General features: G+C 38.5%; 1 protein-coding gene across 4 annotated transcripts in view; it reads right to left on the bottom strand.

The window, feature by feature from the left end:
- The window catches only part of LOC127444566 (catenin alpha-2), a 784,313-nt gene that overhangs the window by 357,211 nt on the left and 402,535 nt on the right, over positions 1-24,567 (bottom strand). The window contains exon 8 of one of the 4 annotated variants that reach the window (XM_051704013.1): positions 8,823-9,984. The exons of the other annotated variants lie outside the window; for them this stretch is intronic. Within the exon in view, the coding sequence (XP_051559973.1) occupies positions 9,949-9,984 (36 nt within the window). The 3' untranslated portion in view covers positions 8,823-9,948. Of the gene's footprint in view, positions 1-8,822; positions 9,985-24,567 lie in introns of those variants that run through there. 4 annotated transcript variants of the gene reach the window in all.

The following is a 24,567-nucleotide window of genomic DNA, read 5'->3' on the forward strand; positions in this document are numbered from 1 at the left end:
AAAGCAAAGACTTGACTGAAATTAGCAAAAAGTCAGTGAACTGCTGTTCACAATCCATTTTACATCTACAATGGGACATTTTAAGTGAAACAGAATATTCAAGAAAAAAAAAAAAGAAGTGGGATTTGAGTTCATGCATTGCAAATTTATTGGTTTGTGAAAAGTGGGAGATGCACCAAATGAATAATTCACAATAAGACCAAGACTGCACATTAAATAGTAAATGTAATCAATTTTTATTTTACTTTTGTCTTCAAGCGAGTTTTCCCCCTGGCTGTGGCATGTCTTTTTCTCTCTGTGCACATATTGAGAGGAGGGGCATTTCATTGGCAGGGTGGAAAAAGAGTGTTGACTGAGCCAACACGAACAGCTACACAAAACTAAAGTCCATTTCAAGGCAAGTCAGTCCACTCGGCGGCCATATTTGGAATGCTCCCGTGCAGGCTGTGCAGCTATTTTCAATGTAAACAAGCGACATAAAAGTAAAGCTCCTATCTTCTTGAATGGGGGAAAAACTGAAATCTTTCAGTAATCAAAAATCATTTCAAAATCAAGATTACGATCAAAGAACATCAGTAAAATCTGACAATGGTATGGTAATGGTATGGTTCTTTATCTCAAATCATGCTAAAAATTATTATTATTATTATTATTTTTTTTTTTTTTTTTCAGGCTGGTTCAGTTAATTCGCATGGGTGTTCTCGAGTTGACTGTTAGGCAATGTCTTAATCTGAAAGGTGATTGGCTCTTTTACGTGAAAGGTGGGACTCTACATCTGTTGGCAGTTCCAATGTCTTCCATTCATTTTAATAACAGTGGTCCATCTCTGCTAAACTGTCTCTGACCATTCACAAAAACAACACGTGTGTCTATGTGCCATGTACTGACCCATGCAAAGAACACTCCATGGTCGCCATGGTTTCCACCGAAATAGAACAATTACAAAAGTAAAACATTGGTAACTTGTGTTATTCACCACTTCAATCAAGTGTCATTGATCAAAATGACAAACACAAGCTTCTTATATTGTTTGAAGGAGATCCAATATTTAGTAGCACTTGGTAAGGGAAAGCATCACTATTTATTAATCATATTTAGGGTTAGGGATCTGAACTGACCAGTGACCCTAAAATGTAGACATTTGCATGTTACTCATCCAGCACTCTGCTGCAGATAAGGTGTGGCTAATTGAGAAGAGGTTAACAATGACTTTTCTAAACAAATCAGACTTAAAGTTTTCACCTAATGGATGATAAAAGAGCAAGAAGAAAAAAAAAAGTAATTGAATAAGGAACCCAAGCCATATCTAGGGACAGGAATATTATATATATATATATATATATATATATATATATATATATATATATATATATATATATATATATATAGCAACTGTAGAAATGTGCTAACAACCACCCAAAACATATTTACAACAGCATAACAATTCCCTGCCATTGTGGAGGCAAGTTTTGCATTGACAACTTTTGCATGACTCATATTTTCTTCAAAAAAACGAAAGAATCCTGTAATTTACTGTGGCTTTACAGTAGTAACTATACCTGCAGTAACTGTGACATTTTGGTACAAACTATGGTTACCATGGTAAAACATTGTAAGGCAAATCATCCATGAAGCACTTGAAGACAGAAGACCACTGAACAAAAAATACATTCAACTGTAAACTTTAGTCAAGAGGTGAAATAAATGACTGTGAATTTGTTCTTAGACGAGAATGGCTGCTAGTTTGCTGTTTGTTACCCAGAGCCTGTGATGGGTAATCCGGGTCAGAATTGGCTTCAGCGGGCACAGCAGGCTGAACACAGTCCTGTCCCTCTTAGAAATTGATCTCGGCATGTCAGTCTGATGGAATGGAGCTTGAAAGCTAATGCACCGCACCATGAGCCCCGCCGATGCAATCTTCTCACTGACCTCCATGCCAAGCCAGACAGTAGAGTCTGGCTGTACTTCTGCACCTCTGTGCGTGTGTCCTCCAGGTGTCTTTGATTTTCATTTATTTTTATTTTTATTTTTTATTGCAAAAGAAAATCTAAATTGATCCTATTTACTTCAGAGGTCCCTGGTCTTCTGCACAATTTTTCACAGCATGTTATGCATGTTATATACTGCATATGCCCTAAGTTTGCTAAAGAAATATATTACAGTACTGTGCAAAATATTGCATAGTGAGGATGTCTTCAAAAATAATGCCATATATAGTTTTCATTTATCAATTAACATCATACAAAGTCCAGTAAACATAAAAAAAGCTAAATCAATATTTGGTGTGGCCACCTTTGCCTTTAAAACAGCCCCAAATCTCCTAGGTACTCCTGGACACAGTTTTTCGTGGTTGTTGGCAGATGGGATGTGCCAAGCTTCTTGGAGAATTCACCACAGTTCTTCTATCTGTTTAGGCTGTCTCAATTGCTTCTGTCTCTTCATGTAATCCCAGACTGATGTTCAGTGGGGGGCTCTATGGGGGCAATGCCATCTCTTGCAGAGCGCCCTGTTCTTCTATTCTAATCTTTTCTATTTGCAAAAGTAATGTTTGGGAGTCTAAAATGTATTTTTCCTATTGACACACTAAAGCTGAAATTATAAATAACCATCTTAAGACAAATGTTTTTGTGAAACATCTTAAGTGCCTAAAACTTTTGCACAGTACTATATATATATATATATATATATATATATATATATATATATATATATATATATATATATATATATACACCGATCATCCACAACATTAAAACCACCTGCCTAATATTGTGTAGGTCCCCCTCATGCCGCTAAAATAGTGCCTGTCTTCTCACCACAATTGTACAGGGTGGTTATCTGAGTTACCGTAGACTTGGTCAGTTTGAACCAGTCTGGCCATTCTCTGTTGACCTCTCACATCAACAAGGCATTTCCGTCCGCAGAACTGCCCCTCACTGGATGTTTTTTTGTTTTTTGCATAAAATCGTACAGATACGGGTCAGGAGCTTCAGTTAATGTTCACATCAACCATCAACATGGGAAAAAAATTTGATCTCAGTGATTTGGACTGTGGCATGATTGTTGGTGCCAGACGGGCTGGTTTGAGTATTTCTGTAACTGCTGATCTCCTGGGATTTTCACACACAACAGTCTATAGAATGTATTCAGAATGGTGCCAAAAACAAAAACAAAAAAACACCCAGTGAGCAGCAGTTCTGTGGACGGAAATGCCGTGTTGATGAGAGAGGTCAACAGCGATTGGCCAGACTGGTTCGAACTGACAAAGTCTACAGTAACTCAGATAACCGCTCTGTACAACTGTGGTGAGAAGAATAGCATTTCAAAATGCTATTCTGAGATGTGGGTTGGTGCTGTTTTGGTGACACAAGGGGAACCTACACAATTTTAGGCAGGAGGTTTTAATGTTGTGGCTGGTCGGTATATATATATATATATATATATATATAAAGTGCTGTCAGCGTTAATCGCTGTTAAGGCATGTACCAATATGACATTAGATTCTGACATTTTATTCAGCTTCGTGTGAGTTCTGAACAAGGTTAGAGGGTGAAACCCTTGCGATGTGTTTAGTGGGGACATTACACTCAAACACACAACAGCGAGGCTGTGCAAATGATCAAGTGCTGGAGAAAAACATCTTAGAAAACTAATTCTGAAGGGACTTTGCGGGACTTCACTGAAGTCCTTCACATGTCTTTTGTAAGTCAGCATTTTACAACATAAGGAAGTCAATACTTACAAGCCCGCTGTGCAGCTAGTTTTAATCCCTGTTCATGCTCAGCTCAAATTTCATACAATTTCAACTTTGTACCCATTGTCGCCAAGCTTTTGAAGTGTCAGCTAATGATCACTGGACAGTTCGGATAAATTCTTTATATTGGAAGTGCCACCTCTCAAAACAGAAGACGACATGCTTTTTATGGTGTTCAATGCAGAGCTTGACGCCGACACGAATCATGTGCATTCCAAATCTAAAGTGAAAAGATAGCCTATCGACTGATTAAATGAGGGTTTAATGCACATTGCAATGAATGCTAGTTTTTCAATAAGTCAACATCCCACTTAGACTTTTGTCTAATGTTACTCGAATTGGAATTTGTAATTATTTATACTGTGGAATTAATAAAGCATTTTTGTTACATACTGTATTGTTTTGTTCTATTGTGTTGTTCTTTTCAAAGAACAAATACATGCATTATGACAGGAAATAAGTATACAAAGAGTCAAGTTTTCCTACTTTTAAAATCTGCCTTTCTCATTGGTCAAGCCAAACTCAAGAGGAGTGACCTCCCTCAGGAGTTAAAGGGCACTGTCGGAGTGACCTCCCTCTCTCTTCCCTCCTCTCTCTCTCTCCCCTCTTTTCCTGGTTGCTGTTCGTGTGGGACCGGAAACACCCGGGTCTGACCGTGAGGTCGCGGGCTGGCAGGCCTCAAACACATCAAGCCATGTGTAACTTCCTCGACCATAAGGGTGTCAAACTAACACCGCAAGTTCATCATCATTTCTTCATTCAATGCGGAAGAAATTGATTGCAACTTCAACACCATCGACTCAAGGAACCATTAAGACTTTCTCCTGAGACTGCATCCGGGCTCTCTCTCAACAGCCAAGGCATTGCAAGTATTGTACAATTAACTAACTATTCAGAGGTTTAGTATAAGCTGTGAACCCCTTTGTTAACAAAGGTGCTTTGAAGTAAGAAACTGATGGTTCTTTCAGATGGTTAAATGACTCTTTTCATAGCTTCATTCCCCTGTTCTGTTCCGGTTTCATTCACTTTCACTTTTCCATTTCCCATGTATGCGTGATTTGTGTGTATGTGTTTGTTTAGATTAGTTATGTGTTCGTGATTTAGTTAAATAAAGCTTTGTGTACATTCTTGTGAGTTGATTCTGGTCTGCTTGTAAATCAACATCAATTTAACAATTTGATCACAGCTACATGCTAAGAAAGAGTTATTTTTTCTGTGGCCACGAAAAATATCCTTTCTGAGAGTTGATAGACGATCAATACTGAGTGTTCGCTGGACGAACAGATTAATTGATTGTAATATTAATTCAGCTACATCAAGTTAATTCTATTAACTGATCCAAATATTGATAATTAATTATAACAAGTTATGATTAATTATTCATATTAAACTTTCAAGTTAATTTGCTACAGTAATTTATATTTATCATTACTACTCCAAACAATTTTTATATCATTTAAAAGTTGGTTTATATATTCATATAAATTCGTTATTTAGTGCATAAAACTCAAAATGTGTGGCTCATGCTGGAGCACGTGACATGTATGAATACCCTTACAAAACTAACATTTTAATTATAAGTATTTTAGTAAATAGATGAAGTGGACCACAGAGTGAAGGAGAAGCAGCCAACAAGTGTCCATCAGACATGGAAACTCCTTCAGTACTGTTTAAAAAGCATCACAGATGGCACCAAATTAAGTTACTTTGAGAATGCCCAGAGTGTGCCAAGCAGTAATCTAGCCAAAGGGTGGCTACTTTAAAGAAGCTACAATATAACATAGTTTTGATTTGTTTAACATTTTTGAGCAAATGCGTCGCCAACACCATTTAAAGTTTTCTTTAAAATATGTGTCAGCAAAGTCTAACCCAGTGCCACAACAAGTCTAGTACCACATCTACACATACCCTAGCATTCACAAACACATGTCTGCTGATGTTTATCATTAGCGTCAGTGCTGAGGCTAGTCTTTGAGGGTGCTCTGCTCAGGCTAGCCAGAGAGCTTAATGAGCTAGCAAATAACTGCAGAGACCCAGGAAATGCACAAACTGCACACACACACACACACACACACACACACACACACACACACAGGCACATTCTTAAACAACTGCAACATTTGTGAGCGTGCATGGTGGTTTGCGGGCCTCACGCAGCATTTGGGAGAATCAGAAGAGACAGAGGTGTTTACTGCCTCTTCCCTTCACTGCACAGGGCCAAATCAAATGAGAGGAGAACATTTCCTATTCTATAAAAGTGCTTTAGATCAATTGCGAGCAGCCATCCCACATCAAACCTGATTTGCACAGAAAGGGAAGGGGGGGGGGGGGGGGGACAAGAAAGAGGAGGAGGGAACCAAAAGCACAGGAGGAGACTACAATTTGGCAGCATGGGAAATGCCGGTTTCAATCTTCCACTGGGTGGGACAGGCCTAAACACGAGTGACATAGACATACAGTGCATAAACATACAGTGCATTCAGAAAGTATTAAGAGCCCATCATTTTTATTTATTTTTTCACATTTTGTTATGTTGCAGCCTTCTGCTAAAATACTTTAAATAATTTTTTTCCACATCAATCTACACTCCATACCACATAATTCAAAGCAAAAACCAGATTATTGATAACTTTGCAAATGTATTAAAAATAAAAAACTGAAATATCACATTGGCATAACTATTCAGACCCCCTTGCTTTGACACTTGAAATTTAGCTCAGGTGCATCCCATTTCTCTGGATCATCTGTGAGATTTTTCTACACTTTGACTGGAGCCCACTTGTGGCAAATTCAATTGATTGGACATGATTTGGAAAGGCACACACCTGTAAATATAAGGTTTCACACTGAAAATGCATATTAGAGCAAAAACCAAGCCATGAGGTCAAAGGAACTGCCTGCAGAGCTCAGAGACAGGATTGTGTCGAGGCTCAGATCTAGGGAAGGCTACAAACAATTTTCGGCTGCATTGAAGGTTCTCAAGAACACAGTGGCCTCCATAATTCTTAAATGTAAGAAGTTTGAAACAACCAGGATTCTTCCTACAGCTGGCCGCCCAGCCAACCTGAGCAATCGGGGGTGAAGGGTCTTGGTAGGAAAGGTAACCAAGAACTCGATGGTCACTCTGGCTGAGCTCCAGAGATCATGTGCGGTGATGGGAGAAACTTGCAGAAGGACAACCATCACTGCAACACTCCACCGATCTGGGCTTTATGGCAGAGTGGCAAGACGGAAGTCTCTCCTCAGTGCAAGACACATGAAAGCCCACTTGGAATTAAAAATAAATAAATAAATAAATAAATAAATAAAAAAACACCTAAAGAACTCTCAGACTGTGAGAAACAAGATTCTCTGGTTTAATGAAACGAAGATTGAACAATTTGGCCTCAATTCCAAGCGTCATGTCTGGAGAAAACCAGGCACCGCTCATCACCTGCACAATACCATCCCAACAGTGAAGCATGGTGGTGGTAGCATCATGCTGTGGGGGTGTTTTTTAGCAGCAGGGACTGGGGGACTGGTCAGGGATGAAGGAAAGCTGAACGCAGCAACATACAGAGATATCCTTAATGAAAACCTGGTCCAGAGCACTCAAGACCTCAGACTGGGCCGAAGGTTCACCTTCCAACAGGACAATGACCCTAAGCACACAGCCAAGACAACGCAAGAGTGGCTTAGGGACAACTCTGTGAATGTCCTTGAGTGGCCCATTCAGAGCCTGGACATGAACCCAATCAAACATCTCTGGAGAGACCTGAAAATGGCTGTCCACTGATGGTCCCCATCCAATCTGACAGAGCTTGAGAGGATCTGCAGAGAAGAATGGCAGAAAATCCCCAAATCCAAGTGTGCAAAGCATGTTGCATCATACCAAAAAAAGACCCGAGGCTGTAATCATTGCCAAAGGTGCTTCAACTAGGTTAAGGGTCTGAATACTTATACCAATATTATATGTGTTTTATGATATTTAATTTTTTTTTTTTTTTTTTTTTTTTTTTTTTTATAATTTTGCAAAGTTATCAAAAATCTGTTTTTTGTAGATTGATGTGAAAATATAATAATAATTTAAAGCATTTTAGCATAAGGCTGCAACATAACAAAATGTAAAAAAAAAAAAAAATAATTAAGGGAACTATACTTTCTGAATGCACAGTTCTGGTCGACAGATAGATGCTTGAATATTCCCCAAAATAAAAATTATGTCATTTACTCAGCTTTATGCTGTTCAAACCCCATTTGACTTTCTTTCTTCCTTGGAACATTGAGTCAGTTGTTAGGCAGAATGTTTGCCTCAGTCACCATCCACTTTCACTGTATGAAAAAAAAAAAAAGTGCATTGCAATTGAAGAGAATGGTGACTGAAGATAACATTTTTCCTAACACCTCCTTTTGTGTAGAAAAAAGTCATATGAGTTTGAAACAAAATGAGGATGAGTAAATGATGACAGGACAATCATTTTTGGGTGTACTAGGTATTTAATCAAATGGAATTGTAGGCTAAAAAGCTGACATGATGTCGTTAAAACTGTAATTTAATATTGTGCGTATACGACACTGCATGCTACAGCATTAAAGAAATAAAAATAATCAACACACAAGGGATTTGGGGGGAAACAGAAGAGAAAAAAAAAAAAAAAACGAATGTTTTGAGTGCTGTTGCTAAATTACCAGTCATATTAATCCAGAAAACACACACATGCATACAGATTAAATATCCACCTTGAGTTGTAGCATCTCAGGCCCTATACGTCAAGACATCATAATAACACTTCCACTGTATTCGTGAACAGTATAATCTACTCGTTAAAAATGTGGGAATTATAATCAAAACTCTGAAAAAGTTAATTTAACTGAAATACTTTGTGTTTAACGATTTGTGCATTTTGATTTTAAACAATTTCAATAATATAAGTGAAAAAGTCTACTCAAATAAATAAATAAATACATGACGTCATCACATTTACATAACATAATTTTTGAATCAACATGGCGGATGAACGTCCTGCAGCCGAAACACAATTCATTAGGCAAGTTTTAAAACATACCGCGTAGAGAGAACCCATGATCATTAAAACTATTGTATAATTTTATTTCATATTTTATTCATGTGACTGTAAGATAAAGGACATTGTAAACAGAAGTCACATTTCAAATTGCGCGCTCAGATTTGAACTTGGTAGCCCGCCAGTTTGATACCGTCAGTCATAGTTGAACATGTTTCTCTGGATCTTCTCATCATTATTATATCCGTCACTGCTGAAATCTGGTAAGTACTTTTTAATAACTTTATTTGGCCCTAAGATCTTTGGAAATTTGTTTTGACAAACGCTACAAAAATAATTTATTATGAGAACAATGTATGGTTTTATTTTTACCCCAAGTATGCACAATGCGTGAACTATAAATTTAGGGATATATTTGGAATATTTTAGGATACTGCAGCCTTGTTGGTTTTATTCATATTACATTACATTTTAATTTTACTTTATATTTGAAATTGCATACCTTGTCATTACAAATATTGAGCGAACACTAATATGCATTTCCAACACTGCCTAAATTAGTTTTCTGCGACAACACTAAACTGTATTTTTTGCTTGTGCTTTAAAGGAATAACTCACCAAAAATGAAAATTTTGTCATCATTTACTCAGCCTCATGCTGTTTCAAACCTTCTTTGGAGCACAAAGGCAGATGTTAGGCAGAATGTCACCACTCAACTCCATCAGTCACCATTTACTTCCATTGCATCTTTTTTTTTTTTTTTTTTTTTTTTTTTTTTTAAACAATGAAAGTGAATGGAGATTGAGACTAACATTCTGCCAAACATCTCGTTTTGTTCCACAGAAGAAAGAAACTCCAAGGCTTGAAACAGCACAAGGGTGATTCAATTATGGTAGAACTTTTATTTTAGGGTGAACTATGCTTTTTAATCAATTATTACAGACTTTTACAGCAAGTGACATTTCCAGGAGTGGTTAAAACAAACAAAAAGAATATTTTTTGAGTCTGATAAATAAAATAACTAAAGTTATTAAACACAAACTATTGAGTCCATTCAAATGAGCAATTTTGAGTTTTCAATTAGTACAGCATTAAGTGATCTTGACTCAAAACTTTTAAGTTTACTAACTTAAAAGTTTTGAGGTAATAAGTTTCCACAAATTGTTTTGAGTTATCTGAACTTATCCGGGTTTACAGCATAGAGGTGATAAAGACAACTGCACTTACCTAATGTTGTGATCATTCAGACAAAGCAGCATGTAGGAAAGAAGAAAAAAAAAAGAGAGAGAGAGATATGTGTTACTTGCAGTAGTGATGAATCATATAATTGGCCTAAAACAAAGAAGAAGGAACAGCCAGTGCATTATCCTACAATAGGAAAACAAGGTTTTGCATATTGTTGTGGTTTCTAAAGTGTTTTATAAAACTACAAATTCTGATAGGATAAGCCACGTTGTAAAACAGTCAAAGCAGTTGTAAACTAATTATAAACACACACTTGTGTTTGAGAAAAAGACTGTGTTGTTGATTGTTAGTATAAAATCAATTTACTGTATTTTAAGTTTATTGCAACATATTAAGATAAAAACTAAATATATTAGTAGTTTGAGAGTGTAGAAAGACTTGATTATGCCATTCATATTGTGTCATGCAAGTGGGTGATCGATGCAGAGCTGTTTTCCTGGTACTTGTTTGCTGCAATTCTCTGGTTGGTGGATCTTTGCTGGATAGCACCATTCTTTGATGATTTTCTTTTTTTTTTTAATAACGATTTTTAAATACACATACATGGACTGATGTAAAACAAAATGCCTTTAGTAGAAGCATATACCATTGACATACAACCTCTGAGCTCAGTAGTTCTGTCTGTAAAGGTTTGTTAGTTATCATTAATAATCAATAATTATTAAAAAAAAGTATATTTAATAATTTATATATAAAAAAAAGAAAAACATAAATAATGGGGGTTTTACTTTTAGAACCAGACTGTTGTGATTTATTGTTCCAAGTTGCTAAGTTGTTTGACAACTGTGAACAGAGTGGCTAGTGCATACTTTGAAAAATGAACTATATTACTTGGAAGAATTGTTTATTCTAATAATTATCAATAATAAATTTAACTGTTCTCCTTTCTATTGACAATAGCACATATGTTAATGTATCACCCAACCCTCGCAGGCCACAACCCTTCACATACATCATCATTACCAACCTACAAGAGCCCTAATGTGCGATTAATAAAACTCCCAGTACTCGGTTCTGAATGTACAACTCATTCTTAAGTTTCTGCTAAGCACTTTCAGCAGAACAGAAAGCAAAATATGTTAAGGTTAAATTTTTCTGGAACATGAGCATGCAATCTTTTGATGTTCTGGCACAGGGGGTGTGCTGTTTAATTCAGGGAGATGCCTTTAATGCATTGGAGAAGGCCAGATTGCCTTTGGGGAAATATTAAACACATGCTGCCCCAGGGCTATTAGAAGGCCCGAAAACAATTCGAAAACTTGCCATGGGACATTACTGGTTAGAGATGGGTGTTTTAGTCATTTTTCTACTCATGTACAGATAAATCAACCAGGTACTGCAGTACTCTGAGAGGTGTGGGTGGGTTTCATCTGCACTATTTATGGTGGCTTGGCAAAACCAACATACTGTGGTTTTGCCAAGTGAGTTTATTTTTTTTATTATTTATTTATTTTAGTTTTAGATTTTTCTTTTTTTTCTAATAATAAATCCATCTAGAGTAGGGTGGCAAGGCATCCCATTTTTCCCAGGACAGTCCTGCATTTAAGCACTTGTTCCTAGTGTCCCGACTTTTCTGAAAAAATCATGTTTTGTCCCGTATTTCCCCTCTCCTAAAATGTCTCTATTGCCTACACGGCTTTCTCATTCACATGAGTATTCTAATCAAAGGTAGCCAAGGATACGGCTTGTAAAACCAATAAAATCACACCATATTTTTTGAAGTATATGATTGGATTAAACAATCCAATCAAAATCTCCTATCAATAGACTGAGTGGAATATGTACAAGACGGCCATGTCTGAGACATGGACAGACGTTGCTAGAGAGCAAGACCATCAACTTCTGAGTTTTAGCCAAGGTCGTGGAGTTTGTTTTATGTCTGCCTGGGACATCTGCATCTGTGGAGTGTGTATTCTCATTAATGAAGGCTGCATGGACACCAGATAAATCTTGACTCAGTGTAACAGTCATGAAGGCAATGCTTTTTGTACGTCTTAATTTTGGACTGGACTGCGATGCATTTTACGATAAACTCTTGAAAGACAAGCACACACTGATAAAAAATTGCTGCCAGCGAAAAGTACAAGGTGACAACAGTTATAGATGCGGATGCACCCTCTACATCGCATTGATCTGTGCCTAGGTAAGGATCCGTCAATTTCATTTTTGCAGGGAGGGGGCTGTCCCATTTTCCACAAGCAGGAATCTGGTCACCCTAATCCAGAGCTTTCAAGCTCCTTCCTCCAAACTTCACGGAGACATTCAGACTTAGTTTGCTATGTCTTTTTTCAAACTGATCAGACTTTTTGTTTTCCCATAGCGGACATACAACAAATCGCATTGATTTCCATTGAAATTGTAACATTAACTCCTACTAAGGCTTTCAAGCTATCCACCAAACTCTGTCCACACCTTCCGCCTGTTCTGACCCAGGTTGCTAAACCTTTTTTTATTTTTTAACTGATCATACGCAAAGTTTTCCTGTAGCACATGATCAAAAATCCCATAGACCTTGCAGCACCAATACATTCTAGCAACCACCACACTATTTGACTGCTTGTCTGGCCATAAGGCCTGTATAACCTTTAAACTATTTTAAAAAAGCTTTTTAAACAATTTTGAATTTCCAGGCAAGGCTTTGTCATTCCAACATCAAAGCTGATCTTGTTTTTGCCATTTTTTGTAAAATTATCTATTGTATATATATATATATATATATATATATATATATATATATATATATATATATTATTATTTTTTTTTCTTTTTTAATATATATATATATATTAGTGCCCGACCGATATATCGAGGGGGCTGATATTATCGGGCGATATTAACCTTTCACCGATATATCGGTATCGGCGTATATTTTACCGATATGCCCCGATATGAAAACTTTTTTTCAGAACATATAATGCAGAAAATTATGCTTTAGAAGTGGTTTCATAGCGTGGTTTGTCCAGCAGAGCCTGCTCCGACTCCATTGTTTACAGAGCTGAGCTGACAGTGGCTCTGCAGACAGGGCGGAATTGAGCTGTGTGTCGGTAAGTTGTTAACCAGTTTGTGAAATACATACTGGAAAGTTAATAAACAATGACCCCATCATTTTCCCTTTTCATTATTACTAATATAATGTTAACCCTGTCCCTGACAACCATGTCACTCATGTCTGTTTGCTGTTAGCCAGCTATAGTTTGTCAGTGCAGTCAGTAATGTAGCAGATTGAAAGGTAAACATCAGAGCATCTTTTTGCAGCTCAGCAGACAACAGTGTGGTGGTGGATTGTGTCTGCTGAGTGGTGATTTCATGCTACGCTGTTACCTAGTTGGTGAGACACAATGCTGGAAAGTAAAATAAACTAAGTCTGTCTTTTACTCTCCGTGACAACGAGCTTACAGCTAACTAGCTAATCACGTAGCTACTTTCATTGTTGCCAGCTGAGTGGAAGCTAATGAGTAAACATGTATTCACCAAACTGTTTTGTTTAGGATTCACAGTTTGGTACCCCCTTCAACCGAACAATTCCAGTCATTGTATTTATAAAATGTAATATTTAAAAGTCTGGTTTTCCACCATTGAAAGTTTCCCCTGAACTTGTATAGCAGAATACGGTGTAACACGGCTGCCACTGTTTTATCTTGACTCGGCAGTATTAATATAGTCAGCATTTGACTGATACTAAACAGTAATACTGATGTTTATTTAGCTATTTAGTTTATTTTTATTTATTCTTTATTTTAATGGTCAGCATTTGTCTGATACTAAACAGTAATACTGATGTTTATTTAGCTATTTATTTTATTTTTATTTATTCTTTATTTTAATGGTCAGCATTTGACTGATACTAGACATACAGTACTGATGTTTATTAAGCTATTTATTGTATTTTTATTTATTCTTTATTTTCTCACTGTTCATTTCTAGAATTTGTTGACAATGAGTACCTTTGCATAGTCATATCAGTGCAAAATCAGTGAAAAATCCACATAGAAAAGGTCTGTTTTCATTCCAGCTCAAAAATGAAATATATCGGCCAACATATCGGTAATCTGTGAATTTTTCCTCTCTAAAATTGGTATCGGTCTCAAAAATCCCATATCAATCGGGCTCTAATATATATACAGTACTGTGCAAAAGTCTTAGGCACATAAGATATTTCACAAAAGCATTTGTCTTAAGATGGTTATTTATATCTTCAGCTTTAGTATGTCAACAGGAAATATAAATGTTAGACTCCCAAACATTACTTTTGCAAATAGAAAAGATTACAATAGAAGAACAGGGAGCCCTGCAACAATTGTCATGGCTCCCACAAAGCCCCCCACTGAACATCATGTCAATCTGAGATTACATAAAGAGACAGAAGCAATGGAGACAGCCTAAACAGATAGAAGAACTGTGGCAAATTCTCCAAGAAGCTTGGAACATCCTATCTGCCAACAACCAAGACAAACTGTATCCAGGTGTACCTAGGAGAATTGGTGCTGTTTTAAAGGCAAAAGTGGTCACACCAAATATTGATTTAGCTTTTTTATGTTTACTGGACTTTGTATGACAATAAGTGATCAATTAAAACTATTTATGTCATTATTTTGAAGACATCCTCACTATGCAATATTTTTCACAAGCGCCTAAAACATTTGCACAGTACTGATATATATAACATTTAAATATTAAAATATGTATTAGTAATTTTGCATGCAATTTTTTTACTTATTTATAATTACTTTGCTGATACAGACAAGTTTAGGGAGGTACAGATACATTTGCATTCTTAGCTTTGAAACTTGTCTTAAGACACTTTTTAAAGTGCATATTAAGACTCTGAGTACTCAGGTGCTTGTGTCCACATCCATATTATGGTTTTAGATTGTTTAATTATGAGATGTTCTCTAACCTTCTAATTGCTTCATTTATATCTGGCAGAAATCAATGAAGGGCTAAGTTGCTGGCCTTTGAGCTGCCAGATGAGACAGATCAGAGACACTCAAGCAGCCTTGAGAGAAGAGAGGGGAAACTCTTTACCTCTCAACTCTTTTCAGCTCTCAGAGTGCTTTGCAACTATTTCATCTTTATTTATGATATGTATGGTGAGTTTGTGTGCAGGAACTGGTCACCCATTCAACTTTGTTCATTACCGTGCCGAACAGAATGAGCCGAGGGGAGCCAGACTGAGTGTTTGTGATGCTGTTGTGATTCATGAATATTTTCATGATTTTAAGAAGCTTGCTTTGCTGTTGCATTGCAGATAAAATGAGCTTTTTATTTATTTATTTATTTATTTTGTATTTATATTTTTTTTCTTTCTTTTGAAATGCCTGCGAGCTAGAAGGAAAAGTGAGTATCAGTGAAAGTTTGGGCTTATCAAGGGTTTTTAATGCACATAATAGAATGCAAAACATCTTGCCTTTAATATTCCTAAAGGAACAAAATAAGTTACCAAAAGCATAAGACCACATTTTTGTCAGTGAATTCAAAAAAGTATGCATTGATAATGAATAGATATTTTATGGAAATAACCAAACAAACAAATAAGGAACACATACAGTATATGCGATCTGGCTTGTTTGTGCTCTTCTCAACCTTTAAATAATTTCACATCCAGCATGGTTGTGACTACAGTACTGAAGGGGATCATAATCCATTAACCCACAGCTAACTGAGACCCCATTTACACCTAGAATCAAGATGCGTTTTTGGTTATATATGGTTAGTGTAAACTGGGTCTAAAACATTTTGTTACCGGTTCACAAAAGACACATACGAATTTGGTCTAAAATGCATCTGAAAGCATCACATTTGAGGTGTAAATGCTAATTCATCCTGTAGGCATCCAGGCAGCAGCGAAGTGCCACACCTCACTTGTCAATCAACCACTGCACTAAAACAAGAGTTTAAACTTGTCGGTTACGAGCAGATTTAAACCGTCCCATTGAAAAATGTAAAAAAAAAAGTGGATACAAACACAAACACGCGAATTTCATGGATCTTCCTTAGTGTTTCTGAAATCAACATGCACGGACACTCATGAGAAGCATGGACATCTGCAGCTCAGGTTAATACCGCTAACCCACTAAAATAATTGACAAATTCTGATGTTGTATTTAGATACAATTTCAGATGGATCTGGAAGAAATAGTGCACCGTTTTTTTCATACTTTCTTTGTCTTTTATGACTTTGTTGTATATTAATGTTATGCAATAACACACTGACATAGCGATTGATGTATACTGTCAGTCCCTCCCCTCCAAATCTGATCACAAGTGGTCAAAGGAGACGCATTTAAGTGACCAGGTGTAAACAGCAATGTGTCTCACCTGACTACATGTGATCGGATCACCCGAGATGCATCTTACCACCAGGTGTAAATGGGGTCTGAGTGTGGTACATGTTTCTGTGCAGGTGAACAAGTCAGAAAATTCAGTATAGACTACGGTCTCTACCTGCAATCAGACTAACATCATCAACTTACCTGAGTGTCATAAATTTGAGCAAAGAAAAAAACTACCACACATAAATTGCCACGGATTGCTGCTAAATGATACTACTTCTGATTGAATGGTTTCTGCCAATACAGTTGTTGTTACAGACATCTAGATTGGTCTAGGGACAGGGACACGATTGGACTTTTTCTATGTTCTCAAGAGTACATAAGTGCTTGTAAGGGTAAATCTCAATATGCAATTGCCAGAACTTTGTGTTCTTGCTGCTAATGTAGATAACTACCTATAAACCAATTAGATCACTTGAAAATGATGTCATCACACAGGGCCAAGAAAGAAAAGTACATTTACAGCTATTTATATAGAGAGAGAAATATTGAGTGAAGGCGACAAGCAGAAATAGGTGTATTAAGTAAGTTTGTGTGTGCAAGTGCATCCCAGAGGATTCTGTAACTTCAAGTAAAAACATATTACTCCAATGCAATCAATTAGATAAGAGACATGCATATGTACTTTCAGTGTTGCATACAGACTGCAGCATACAGATTTGGTGTGGGTGTTATCAGAAGCCTGGAGCGGCCCTCATGATTTCTCTGAAGCACTTCAAAAGCAACAGCCATGGACAGCACGAAAACGAGAAAGAATAAATGAAAGAAAGAGTTTAATTATAATGACAAGGGGTGATCTCCAGGGCATTTAGCAACCTCAGACATCCTATTTATTGCTACAACCTCAACAAGCTCTATATGCACAGAAATAAATATGGTTAATCATGAAGAGTGTGGGTGGTACTGGAGGCACAACTAATGCAGTTTATTCTTGACCCTTTGTGACACATACATGTTTTCGAGCTGTGTGTTCCAGGAGCTTAGAAAATGCCTGCTGGCACCGTGTGGTCCAGAGAGGGCTGTATGACAGGCATATAGCAATGTCTGATCAGACATTAGTGTGCATTAGCTTAGCAAAGCATGCTGTAATGTCATTTCATGTGAGCTCGTTCTTCGACTTCAAAAGCCTGAATTGATTCCCTACTGTTTGCCCCATTACCACCCTGTAACAAGCGATCAGGTCCAATTGGTGGGAAAGGCTATGGAAGAAAATCAAATCCAATTGAATCCAGTCAGATTAGATCAAATCAGTCAAATAAATGGTGTTCTGAAGCATGCATCACCTGAGGGATTAAAGGGAGGTGAGTGAATCAGTCCATGTGTTCAACTGCTCCTCAAGAGAAACAAACAATATAATGTTTCCGGCAAAACCAGTGCTGGAATCTTAGACTGATGGAAGCCTAAAATTAAGTACAGCTATCATGGCTAAACCAATGCGGATCTTAAAAAGCACTTGTGGTAACAGCTCAAGAGACGTTCAAAATACAGACCAATCCCACCAAAAAAAAAAAAAAAAAAAAAAAAAAAAAGATGTACAGTCAGGGTATAAACTGGTATGCTGCTATTTCATTTATTTATTTATATAAATATTTATTTATTTTCCAGCGGCATACAAAAGGGAAAAAAATAAAACAAAAAGGCACGTGTTCTTATTTTGCATACAATGACAGTTCAGTGACCAAGTTGTTTAAAAAGATACAAAAAAAGAACCCCCCAAAAAACAAAACAAAAATAAAAAAAAAACAATCATAAAAGTGTCATAAAATAGTTCATGTGACTCAACCATTATATTTCTCTCTACATAAGTGAATATAAAAATAGTTCATTTTATTTGTGCACTATATTCTTAGTCATTTTAAACCATTCAAAATAGTGTGAGAAACAGATGGAAATCTGATGACAAATCTCAGACATATTCACTTCAAAATTCAAATATGGCACCTTTAAATTTGCTGTGGCAGGTTTGACGTTAATGGCGTAAAAAGAACTGACGGAGAATGGCAATTTGAAAGCTGCAGTGGAGGCAAGATTAATTGATTGATTGATTGACTGACTGATTGACTGACTGACTGACTGACTGACTGATTGCTTGATTGATTGGTGAATAATAACTTACATTTTGGTCTGTTCCTCACATAAAGCAATTAAAATGGTCATAGATGATTGGAAGTTTCTTTAAAATTTTATTTTCCCCAATTTTGTGTATTCCACAAAAGGAGTAATGACACAACTGAATGTGGGGGTGAGGAGTGCTTTATTTGCAGCTGCAAACACACAGCAAGGAGCTTGGAGGTGGAGGACAAACAATGTATGACATTTGCTAATGAGTGAAGCAGAATTTGAAACAAATGTAAGTTAGGATATATATGGTAAAAATGGACCTGGAGACACATTTGCCTGCAGGAACTGCAAGAAATGTAATTTAGCATGTCCTGAAATGAACTGTGCTCTGATGTAAAGCTAAGAGTGGGTGAAGTGTTTTCTCAATATTGCCCGTTGATCTTCTCTCTTGCACTGACATAGTGGATGACAATAAAGTTTGTACTGGGTGAAGTCAAACACTGGTGGTGCTCAGTCATCATATGTAGATGTGCTTTTGCACAATCATTATTAGTCTTTTTTTTTTTTTTTTATATATATATATACTGTTAGTGCATTTCAAAGATTTGGAACAATACCCAAAGCGGGGAAATTTAAAAGTGTACTTATGTACAAGGAGGTTCAGCTGGCTCCTTTTTAATAAAATACTTCATGGCACTGAAAAGGAATAGTTGTAGACATAACAGCCTTTGGCAGAGAGCAAGACTTTCTACTCTGGAGAAAATGTTGCCCTGCAACATTCACAAGTGCTTTGTGGAGTCACATTTTTACCGATATCTCAAAAACAACCTTGCTTGATGTTAAAAAAAAAGTTTACATCAAGAAAGTACAAGCCTGTAATAATTTATTTTCACCTCTCCCAGTTTTCCTCACTTCTCTTTAGGTCATTAATAGCAGAGGTGTATACAATAGTAACGAAATACATTGTTATAATATTTGTATTTTACTTGAGTATACATATTTCTATTGACTTTTACTTCACTACATTTTGAAGAGGAAAACTGATACTTTTACTCCTGTAAATTCCTCCAGACCCTTTCATTACTTTTGCGACTGAACACCGCAAAAAATAACATTGCTGTATGTGTAAATTGCATGCAGATCTGCGTTAGTGATGTCTGATTCATGAAAGAATTATTTGAGTGGAATCTTTTAAATTTGATTCAATTGAACCAATCAAAATGATTCAAAAAGCAGTCTGAATGATTTGTTTCACGAATTACAAATCTGAATCAAAATCACAAGGGAAGTGCGCGCTGGACGACGTGTGTTTCATCTGTATCCACTGGGGAACACAACAAACTGCTCATGTAAGTTTAAATCTGTCTTTTGAATAATACATTTGACACGTTTAGGAATAAACATTATAAAAGCTGTGAAATAATGCGCTATCAGTCTTCTGTCTTTCCAGGAGACCTGTTTATATGAAAGTCGATAAAATGTGTTTACCTTTTACATTTAACCAAGGTGCGATGTGTATGAATAATTACCAGTGCTCATGGAAATGTCCAACAATATTTATTTTATAAACTAGGGTGTTCTGAGTGGTTGCTAAAGTGTTCTCTTTGCTTTTTAGTACATTGATGTTACAGTATGTGGTTACTAGGGTGTTCTAGGTTGCTGGGGCATGCTATGCAGTTGTCAAGGGGCTCCTCTGTGTGTTTTAGAGCATTGTTACAATATGTGGTTGCTAGGGTGGTCTTGGTGGTTGCCACGTTGTTACTATGCTGTTGTCAAGTTGTTTTCTGTGTTTGTAGCACATTGCTATGCAGTTGCTATGGTGTTTTGGGTGGCTGCTTATTGGGCCAAATGAAAAGAGCCCACCTACAAGTCTCTGTTCTGTTCACTAAATTTGACTCAAGTCCCTCCTTCAGTGTTCCAATTTTAAAGGACTTTTTTTATTATTTTTTTTTTTTTATTATTATTATTTTTTATCATATGTCTTATCCACAGTATGTTTAACACAAAGCCAATATAAACACTTTTTCAGTTTTGTTGTGGTTTAAACTGCAGTCAAGTCCTTCTGGGAAGTTTAAGGTCAGAAGTTGTAATTGTTGTTCAAGTGATTTTAGTTGGACAGCATGGGCCTGTTTCACATTATTATTTTTTTACTTTCTGAAAAAGCAGGAATACATTAGGTGTGTCTTATTTTATAATTCTTGTGTGGCCATATACTGTACTGATGGGCAATGTTATTTTGTTGCACAAGCCTGCCACCTCACACATTTTATTTTCTGGCAAGCTTTATTCTTCATCAATAGCATGAAACACATTAAATCTAAACTGTACAGTCACCAATTTGTTTGATTTTCGCATGTTGTTCATGTTGTTTACTTTCTTATTTTGCACCAGATGAGTGCATTTACTCACTGACTGATTGGTCAAAGCAGTTCTTGAGTTAACTCGTCCTAATATAAACTCCAGTACGGCACCAGCAATCAAATAAGTTACCACGGGTTTAATTATCTGTTCTGTAATTTATGCGATTTACTTGTACTTTTGATACTTAAGTAAATGTAATATCAGTTAATTTAATACTTACTTAAATATTTTTCTCATGAGCTACTTGAACTTTTACGTGAGTCAATTTTCTATGATGGTATCATTACTTTTACTTAAGTATGACAGCTGGATACTTTATACAATACTGATTAATAGAGATAGACTAATAATCGGCTTGACCAGTGATTTTCAATGTGTTATTGGTTCTTTAATATCTGGTTACAATAAATAGATCTGTTAGGTGGGTCTGTAAACAATACAGTTCCGCCACTGTGCATTCCATAGGCCACAACATTGAGTGGCAAAATAAGGTATTCATTAAAATAATTTATTAAATATATGTATTGTAACTCAACTTTTAACTTTTTTTACAGCCATTCATTGTCAAGTGAGAAAGGTTTTAAAACATTTTAAGCTTAGACAGTTAGACAGCCCAAAAAAATAAAAACAAATAACATTTACAACCATTTGGATGGCAAAACAACATAGCATGAATATAAGGCTATGTAAAATAATAATAATAATAATAATAATAATAATAGTAGTAATAATTAGGGGTGGATAAAAATGTTGTTCCCTATTTGTCACTCTCTCGATGTTGTGTCGATGTAGTCACACTAGGGGTCACTCTTGGGAGCCCCAAACACCTCTGCTTTTTTGAAAAAAGGCCAATGAGAATTGGCGAGTGGAATTTGCATGCCACTTCCCCGGACATACAGGTATAAAAGGAGCTGGTATGCAACCACTCATTCAGATTTTCTCTTTGGAGCCGAGCGGTGGTATTCAGTGCACTGAATTCAATTCCCTCCAAAGACGCACCTCAAAACTGCTGGATTTATGGCGCATTTCAACGGCTTCTCCCCCTCTGCACCCGTGGAGTGCAGAGAACGCCCCTGGGCACTTCGGCAGAGCGAAAATAAAGGAGTATATTCTAAAAGAGTATATTTTCATTCACAAAAAGAGCGGCACACACACTGAACATCTTTTAAAAGATGTCTTTCCGTTTCTGTGTTATTCCTGGTTGCGGTCGTTATCTCTCCGCTTCTGAGAGCCACGATCGCTGTCTTAGGTGCTGGGCACTGCCCACGCGGATACATCGTTCGTGGATGAGTCATGTCCTCATTGCGAGAACATGACCATGGCAACGTTGCGTTCGCGGCTTGCTTTCATAAGAAAGCAAGCCACCCCAGCGGCTCCCCGCACCGGTCCTTCTACCTACGGGTTTGAGGCCGCATCGGTTAGAACTGGGGGCGATTTGGAGACATCAATGGGACCACCTCTGCCGGGTATCCCCCCACGGACCTCCCATTTCCCAGCACGCTCGCTTGCCCCGATCGGGCTCTCGCATGAGACCACCGGCTCGTCTCAGCGTGAGTTCGACTTCTCGTTCAGAGCTTGGGAAGACGGTGAGTTATCACGCAGCATCGGAGAGCAGGCTCGTCCAGTCTGACGCAGATGCTTTGGCTGGGCTTCCTCCTTCGGGAACGGTCGCCCAGTCTCACGCTGACGCAGAAATGACGGACATGCTTTCCCGGGTGGCCGCGAGTGTCAGGCTAGAGTGGAGCCCTCCACTCTCCCCTGAACCCTTGCGGCTCGATGATTGGTTCCTGGGCTCGGGGCGCCGCCCACTGAGCCGCCCGGGGATCATCAGGTTCCTGAGAGGCGCTAGGAGGTTGAATCCCTCCAGACCATGCCTCGTCCCCTCGTGGGACCACTATGTAGTCCTTCGGGGTCTACAGGGAGCTCCCTTTGAGCCCTTGGAGTCAGCTGAGCTTAAGGAACTCTCTTTGAAAACTGCCCTCATGACTGCGCTCACTTCCATCAAAAGGGTAGGGGACCTGCAGGCATTCTCTGTCAGCGAATTGTGCCTGGAGTTCGGTCCGGGTTACTCTCACATGATCCTGAGACCCCGACCAGGCTATGTGCCCAAGGTTCCCATGACCCCTTTTAGGGATCAGGTTGTGAACCTGCAAGCACTGCCTCGGGAGGAGGCAGACCCAGACTGTCTGGTGCGAGCTTTATGCATCTATTTGGATCGCACGCAGAGCCTTAGACGCTCCGAGCAGCTTTTTGTCTGCTTTGGTGGACAGCGGAAAGGAAGCGCTGTCTCCAAACAGAGGATCACCCACTGGGTCATTGACACCATCGCAATGGCATATCAGGCTCAGGACATGCCACCCTCTGCAGGGTTACGAGCCCACTCTACCAGGAGTGTGGTGGCCTCCTGAGCCCTGGCCAGTGGCACCTCTTTGGTATACATCTGCAGAGCAGCAGGCTGGGCAACACCCAACACCTCTGCGAGGTTCTACAATCTCCGGGTTGAGCTGGTCTCGTCCCATGTATTGGCAGGCACGAGCAGGTAAGTTCCGGGACAGCTGGCTGGGTGTACCACTTGCGCATAGCGCCATTCCCCTCCCTTGAGGTGAAGACGTGTGCTCTTGACTCCCAGTCGTGTTCACAGACTGTGATCCCTGGATGACCTTCCTCCTTAGCCCTCTGGCAGTTGAGTTTGTGGAGAAACTCGCTGACCGGCCCAGTACATGCGCTAATGAGCCCCTGTACTGAGGTAGGTGCTCCACATGTGCTGGTTCCCCGAAGGCGACCCCATGTGAAATTTTACGTAAAATCGTTTCCCTGTCAGCAAACTGCGTCTTCCTTGGGCAGAGGCCCCTCTGCCCCTGGTCGCCATGCTCTGTAGAAACTCCTCCCCCTTCGGGTAGGACCTACCATGGGACCTCTCCACATGACATACTTCCGACAAGACTCGGTAAGACCATGTGACGTATTCCACTCAAAATACACCCCCCCCCCCTCTTTTTGGGTGGGGTGTGGTCTCCGCGGTGTCTTCCCCTTGGGAGGGACACCCCCCCGACGCAGACACTTATGGCTCCCAGTCAGTTAACAAATTCCACTCTTTTTGGGGAGAAAAGAGAGGGAAAGAGGCCTCGGCTGGGCTAACCTGTCCCTATAGTTGGGCAGTCGACTTGTTCCTGATGGACCGTTCGACTCTCATAAGTGCGTTGGGGGAGGTTACGTGATGGCCTAGTGTGCTGGCTATGAGGCACACAGTGGTCTGCCCGTCATACACCACCAGTTCATGTAACACAGTTCAGATAGTTGTGACGTTTTGTATAGGGACCCGTAGTGTCACTACATCGTGACAGATAGGGAATGTCCTGGTTACTTTCGTAACCTCCGTTCCCTGATGGAGGAAATGAGACGTTGTGTCCCTCTTGCCACAACGCTGAACTACCCGCTGAAATGGCCGGGACCTGGTCTCAGCTCCTCAGCACAAAACCTGAATGAGTGGTTGCATACCAGCTCCTTTTATACCCATATGTCCGGGGGAGTGGCATGCAAATTCCACTCGCCAATTCTCATTGGCCTTTTTTCAAAAAGCAGAGGTGTTTGGGGCTCCCAAGAGTGACCCCTAGTGTCACTACATCGACACAAGTTCTCGTTCCCTCCATCAGGGAACGGAGGTTACAAAAGTAACCAGGACGTTTTTTTTCGATTAATCATGTTCTTCAATTGAACAATCTAGATATCGATTCTTAAATCCCAAGATCGATCTTTCACTCAGTGTGCAACCCTCTACTACAATACGAGGAAATCACTCGCATTTGCAACC

Source organism: Myxocyprinus asiaticus, chromosome 8, assembly GCF_019703515.2.
Source record: "Myxocyprinus asiaticus isolate MX2 ecotype Aquarium Trade chromosome 8, UBuf_Myxa_2, whole genome shotgun sequence".
In the NCBI taxonomy this organism is placed as follows: Eukaryota; Metazoa; Chordata; class Actinopteri; order Cypriniformes; family Catostomidae; genus Myxocyprinus; species Myxocyprinus asiaticus.